This window comes from Varroa destructor, unplaced genomic scaffold, assembly GCF_002443255.2.
Source record: "Varroa destructor unplaced genomic scaffold, Vdes_3.0 BEIS01000003.1, whole genome shotgun sequence".
Classification (NCBI taxonomy): domain Eukaryota; kingdom Metazoa; phylum Arthropoda; class Arachnida; order Mesostigmata; family Varroidae; genus Varroa; species Varroa destructor.
The window spans coordinates 22,000,586-22,006,845 of NW_019211456.1; the positions used below are offsets into that span (position 1 = coordinate 22,000,586).

Sequence of the window (6,260 nt, forward strand, 5' to 3'; positions counted from 1 at the left end):
TATGAATGAAAATAAAACTACAACCAATAACATATTATAAGTAATAGTATTAACAATATTATCACTATGTAACTGTATATTGACAACAGGAAGAAACAACCACGATATCTAGGCTACTTAATAAACATGTATTTATCATTGGTTAATATTATAAAGCAACATGGCGTGTTTTGCATTGTTATTTGTCTTCACTAGTTGCATAGTTGTAGGTGCGTAGGTTCCACGTTAGCCACTGCGCGCCTCATTACGGCACAAGCATAGAAATTATTTGGATTGACATAGAGTTAGCGTCATAGCGAACTGTTCCAAATAGGAACAATTAATGGGACTTTGAAGCAAAACTTTCTGCCATGTTAAATATCTGGGAAATAAACGCGGATATCAAGCAAGTAGTTCAAAGAAGTTTGGATCAATAGAATAACCCCAAGTTTTTCAATAGTATTTCGTTTGCCTCAGACAATTTACATCCTTTTTCTAAATATTGCATTTCTTAAGCATTCTAAATATTGCATTGCATTAAGCATAAGAGCTTCACAGTAATCACCTTGGGTAGAACCCGTTCTTATAAAGAAAGGTTTTCGAATAATTGAACTAAACCAGCTCCATTTTGTTAACGAGAGTGCAAAGTTAGACGTGTATAATATTCTTAGGTAATCAATTTTATGAATAATACAGAGTTCGTAAAGAAATGGTCACGACAAGCTTTTTAGAAGTAATTGGTAATAAAAACATTAAAATCGAAGCGGCGAATTTTAACCTCGAAACAGTACGTTGAATCCGTAAATTGTCTGAAATATTTTTCAACTGATTTTTTCTAAGGAAAACAGTTTACATTTAGATTAGCATTCAGGGTATAATGTAGAAGAAAACGGAGAAGACAAAAGAAGCTACACCCTTACGAAAAATAGGCTTACAGTTGAAATCCTGAAATAGTTGAGAGTCTGCTTAGTTTATTATTAAGCCAAAATTGCATCTAATCGATTGAGAACTATATCATTTAAAATAATCGTAACAATTCATTTAGAAAAAGTTTCAAGATGCCTGGGTTTGCATTTAGCCTGGACACCATTTCGCAGTAATGCACTTCTCACGTTTTAGGCATAACAATAATATTGTATTTTCACGCGTCAATATTTCCTCTGTTACTACAGTGAAAAAAGTGGCCGCACGTTCTTGGTGTTAAGTAAGTTTGCAAGGCAGCTGCCACCACCTATATCGACACTTCTGTGATTTATGCACTGTCTGGTATTCGACTTTAGAACAAGCGAGCGACTGTGCAACAGACCCGCCTCACATTGCGCACGAATGACGTAAACAACAGAGGAAGTGGAAATTAGTTGAAATCTAAATTACCGACTTTCTTACTAGCGAGTAAAGGTAAATTTCAACAACGAAGTAGCTGCTTGTATGTGAGAGTACATGGTTATTTTTTATCAATCGAGATTGTATAGCGGTTTATCTTAAAGACCGAGTTATTATGTACCGGTCACCGACAAAAAAATATTTTTACTAATTTTATTCGAGTGAAAATGAATCATGGTAGCCTGATAAATTTATTATTCTCTTACGTCAGTTCTTCCAATGTGTGATATAGATATTGACAACAATTTAAAATAATTTGCCCAACGGATTCATTTATATTGATGCTTATATTATTATTATATTATAAATCTTATCCGGTTGTTATGTTAAAGAGAGAATATACAAACCTTTCTGAATAATTGTTTACACCAGAAGTGTGAAATGTCTCAACGAAAGAAACCTGCGTAGTAAATTGCCCTCTTTTCTTTCGAAAACTGTTCGGCAATATTTTGGAAAAACACAACAGCAATATATGTGTCTATAGCATCCATTACAAATTTATAGACTTCGTTTACTGCAACAATTTCCAGATCTAAAATATTTGGTCTTCGATAACCACACTAAAAAAAATTGTACTAAAATATTTAATATGCAGAAATTCATAAAGATTCTAATGTATCATTTACTGGTGAACTTTTATTATATTGACGCGTTGATATGTCGGTTTTGGGATGCTTCGGAAACGGAGGCTACCTATTTTTTAAGAACACATACCTAATATTACAATAAAATTCATCTATTGGAACAAGTTTTTAAGTTCTGCCTTTTCCCTCGCTAGATAGCGATTCTAACTGAAGAACAATCACAGTTGATGGTTGGGTCAACATGTCTGAAAGATCGGAAAGTTCAGTTTCAACGGAAACTTCCGCCAGAAAACTATATCGTGAACGACCGGAGTGGCAAGATGTGACGCCCGAGGATTTAGATCAGCAATCAGATGATGTATTAAAAATCTCTTATACGAATACGTTTCGGGACTGTTTTGGCTATCTTCGTGCGGTCATCAAGAGCGGCGAACTCAGCGAGCGAGTCTTCGAGGTGAATAACAGCTTCAAGTAGTGTTTCATTAAAACATAATGCTTTAATCCAGCCTCTTATAATCAGCTTAATAAAACATCATGCAAGCAAATTAAGTTCACAAACTGTGTGGTATTTATGCATTATTGGTGGGACGTGAAGCAACGACCCCTGGGGTCACCCGATCATTCAATAAAAAGGGTAACAAAATTAAGCACTTTTTCGATTCATTGTACCCCCTGAAAATAATGGTTTTAGTTCTTAAACCATAAAACTGATGATTCCTTGGACAATTGATCGTTGTATTTCTACCTTGGTAATAATTTAGCTAATTATTTCAGTTAACCACGACCTGTGCAGATGAGAATCCCGCATGCTACACTGTATGGGTACTGCGACGAAGGTTACTCGAGCACCTGAAAAAAGACCTTAACGAAGAAATGGAGTTTATGAGTCGGCAGATTTTCGATAACCAAAAAAACTATCAGGTTTGGTATGTACTCTCTTCCACTGTCAACATTTCTTAACCAAAAACACACGTCCATCTGTCTTGAAGTGTACAATCTCAACTAGTAATAGTTTACATAATGATATAGACAATGGCTCTTGGCTATGATAATTGTAGTTGTCTTAAAACAATGTTTGCTAAATAAATGAAGGTAAATATATATGGATAAGAGATTCTGCAGCTTACAATTGTACAGAATATAAAAATACCTGAATATACAGATCTTCTGTTCGTCCTTCTAGCTTAAGAATTTGAAAAAACAATTATGTAATCGTTGTATTTTACTATTGACATGTACGCCTGCCCCTCCAGGTATCATCGCCAGAGGCTCGTACAGCTTCGCAATGATCCAAAAGGTGAACTCGATTTTATCGAACGCGTACTTAGCGAAGACGCAAAAAACTACCATGCATGGCAATATCGTCAATGGTTGCTCAAGACATTCAACCTTTGGAGCAAGGAGTTAAATTTTTGTTCGTCAATGCTTAACGAAGATATTAGAAATAATTCCGCCTGGAATCAACGGTAAGTATAACTAGCGGGGCATGGCAGATATAATAAAGCGCTTGATGCACGCTAGACTACACCTTCAACTTGACTTCGATCGTTCGCTAATAAGTAGGTATATTTCTTTTTTGTACAAACTTTAATGGAATTCTCCTTTGCGAAGTCTATAGATTAAAACTAGCTTTCGTATATTCCATGTGTCTGGTTTAGTACTGAAATGTGCAAGTCTACTAGAAGTAACATGAACCACCTTAAAATTCCACTAAAATAAGTTTCGTTACCATTTAATGTACTGATTTTTTCGTTATATTTGAGTATGAGATCATCGTATTAATACACAAAATGTCAACTGCAAAAAATATAACTACAAGGTTTTCCTAAATAACTGACTTCGCAGGAATGGTTGAGATTTCTAAAACTAAAGTAGGAAAAGCTTGTGTTTATTCAAATAATGGAGAACATGAGATTTATAAGTTTTTTAATAACATATTCTTCGCCTACTATAAATGCCAGATTATAGATGGTTAAAACTTTACGGGGTACAGTGAGCAAATACATTATGATATGGAAACGCATTTTTTTTGGAGATCCCAAAAACCCAAAAGCTTAGAAGAAAACGCAGCGGTTTGGTATCTGATACATTAGACCAATACATAGAGAAGTCCTGTAAGACTAGATGCCTGAACTCCCTTAGGAAATATAGTTATTATTTGTTGCCACTCCCGGCAATATTCGATCTAGAGACGATGTTAAACAAATGGTGAGTTTTTACCTTACATAATTTCTTTGATATCAGCAAACAGTCTTATTCAAAGTGGCCTGCATTTTCAGATTTATCCAAGTCAGACATGCTGATGGTATTATTAAAGCCTGTTTCTAAACTTTACCGTTACACTACAATTGAAAACTTAATAGACATTTATTCCGCCTTTCAGTTATTTCGTCTTGAAAAATACTACTGGTTTCCTTCGTCCCGTTGTAGAGGAAGAAATTAAGTTTACGCTAGACAAAATTTCTCAGGTAACTTTACTTTTTAGTAAAATCGATGTACCTCATTTCAGAGCCTAGTATATTTAGATTTTATGTCTTAATATCGTATGAGAAATTCGGTGATATTTTTTCGTCAAACTATAAAACCATTACTGCTAAGCAGGTGCAGGTCCCATGATAGTTTAGTGGGTAACGTATCTGTTAACATTAGGAACACGTTGTGGTCTAAATTCGAACTTTAGCATAAATACGCTTAGTTTCTGGGAACCAGCCTGATGAAATGCTTAACGGCAACACCGGACATAAAACTCGACACATAGAGGTTAAGGATGTACAATACGCTACTGTAGGTGGCGTGCCTACAACATTATTGCCTATCACTTTTTTTTCATTTAACAAACCCAGTTCAAATTCGCAGATAGCAAAAAATTGTTTGGTTAAAGGGATCTACGTAATCAATAAAATTGAAATATCCGAGTATAAACCAAAGCAAATGCTATGAGAGACCTCCTTGTACAGTCACGGTATATAATATACATATATGTAGCAGATATTCATTAGCAGAGACGCCCGAAAAGGCTGCCTGTGGCATAATAGATATAGCTCGGTATGGTTATCGGAAAAAGTACGAGTTAAATTAACGCCCAATGTGTGCTTGCCGTGTATCTCTATTTGTAATTAATAGATATTTAGTGTTTAGAGCATATTTGCTTTTTTTTTTCGGTTTCGTAACAGGTGTCTTGTAACGAAAGCGCGTGGAACTATCTTGGAGGAATCCTAGCGCACGCTGATGAATCTCAACAAGAAAAACTACGAAAAAAATGCGAGCAAATGCGAGCGGACGGAATTCATAATATTTATTTATACGCTACACTGCTGTCTATATATGAGAAAGCTGAAATGAAAAAAGAGGCTCTAGAAATTGTGTCCATTCTGAGGACAGAGGATATTCCAAGATCACCTTACTGGACATTTAAACAGAAATTGTTGTTAAATGAGCCGACAGGAGAAAACTGATCTTCATCTAGTTGGAATTAGGGAAGGCGTAATGAAAAATAAATGTTCGTTCATACGTTTTTCCTTTCAACGGACTAGTTACATATATACAATGAAAGAGCTGTATATGCTAAGAGAAAAATAAATAAAACGGAGACGTTATTATTAAAAACAAAAATAAATTACATAATATTTTATTCCATATGCAAGAAGATCATATTGATTGTACGCATTTAGTAGGGTTTACTAATGTAAGAATTAGGTAACGTTTAAATAGAAAGTTGTTTTATTGTTCGTTATTACTCGCAGAATCCTGCACTTAGTGTTTACGTCGAAGGTTTTATAGCCAGTATTAGAAAAAGGAAATTACAGACTTTGTATCTAAAAGAAATGCATTGATACTTTTTAATCTTTGCTGATACGCCAAGGATCAGTAATAACATAGCGTAGTGCTAAATCATCTTGAATATGAGCCAATAAATTATTTCGATTGATATCGAACTAACGTTGCGTAGTTTTATTTGGAGTTACTAAAATCCCGGTCCATTATAATACAAGGATATATTGGCACTACGTAATAGTGTTCTCCCTTTAGGTATCACTGTGTTGCTGCTACAGAGTTGTATATCGGTAACTGGCGAATCTTTCGTACTGTGGTTGTCAAATCGTTGATAACGCTCTCGATAACCACCCTGATGTCAGAGATGAGTAATCGCGATGACGCAAGAGAATTTAGCTCAAACTACATCTCTAGAGACACCTCCACACTAAACCTCAAACGTCTTAATTCCATGATACCGGAATGCGTTAATTAATTTTTTTTACTAGCCAGATACTAGCCAAAACTACTGACTTCTGTACAGTACAGAAATAACGTATA

At 35.0% G+C, this 6,260-nt stretch overlaps 1 protein-coding gene across 4 annotated transcripts; it reads left to right on the forward strand.

Moving 5' to 3' along the window:
- Positions 1–1,223: 1,223 nt before the first annotated feature.
- On the forward strand, positions 1,224–5,562 carry Fnta (farnesyl transferase alpha). 4 transcript variants are annotated; one of them, XM_022799764.2, is made up of 6 exons: positions 1,224–1,377; positions 2,141–2,400; positions 2,721–2,872; positions 3,200–3,412; positions 4,330–4,414; positions 5,120–5,562. In XM_022799764.2, the coding sequence occupies exons 2-6, from the start codon at positions 2,188–2,190 to the stop codon at positions 5,399–5,401; spliced, it is 945 nt and encodes a 314-aa protein (XP_022655499.1). In that variant the 5' UTR covers positions 1,224–1,377; positions 2,141–2,187; the 3' UTR covers positions 5,402–5,562. The 4 variants fall into 4 exon arrangements, with proteins under 4 accessions (XP_022655499.1, XP_086840205.1, XP_022655500.1 ...); XM_022799765.2 differs by having other exon boundaries at positions 1,232–1,377; positions 2,145–2,400; XM_022799766.2 differs by having other exon boundaries at positions 1,233–1,377; positions 2,171–2,400.
- The last annotated feature ends 698 nt before the right edge of the window (positions 5,563–6,260 follow it).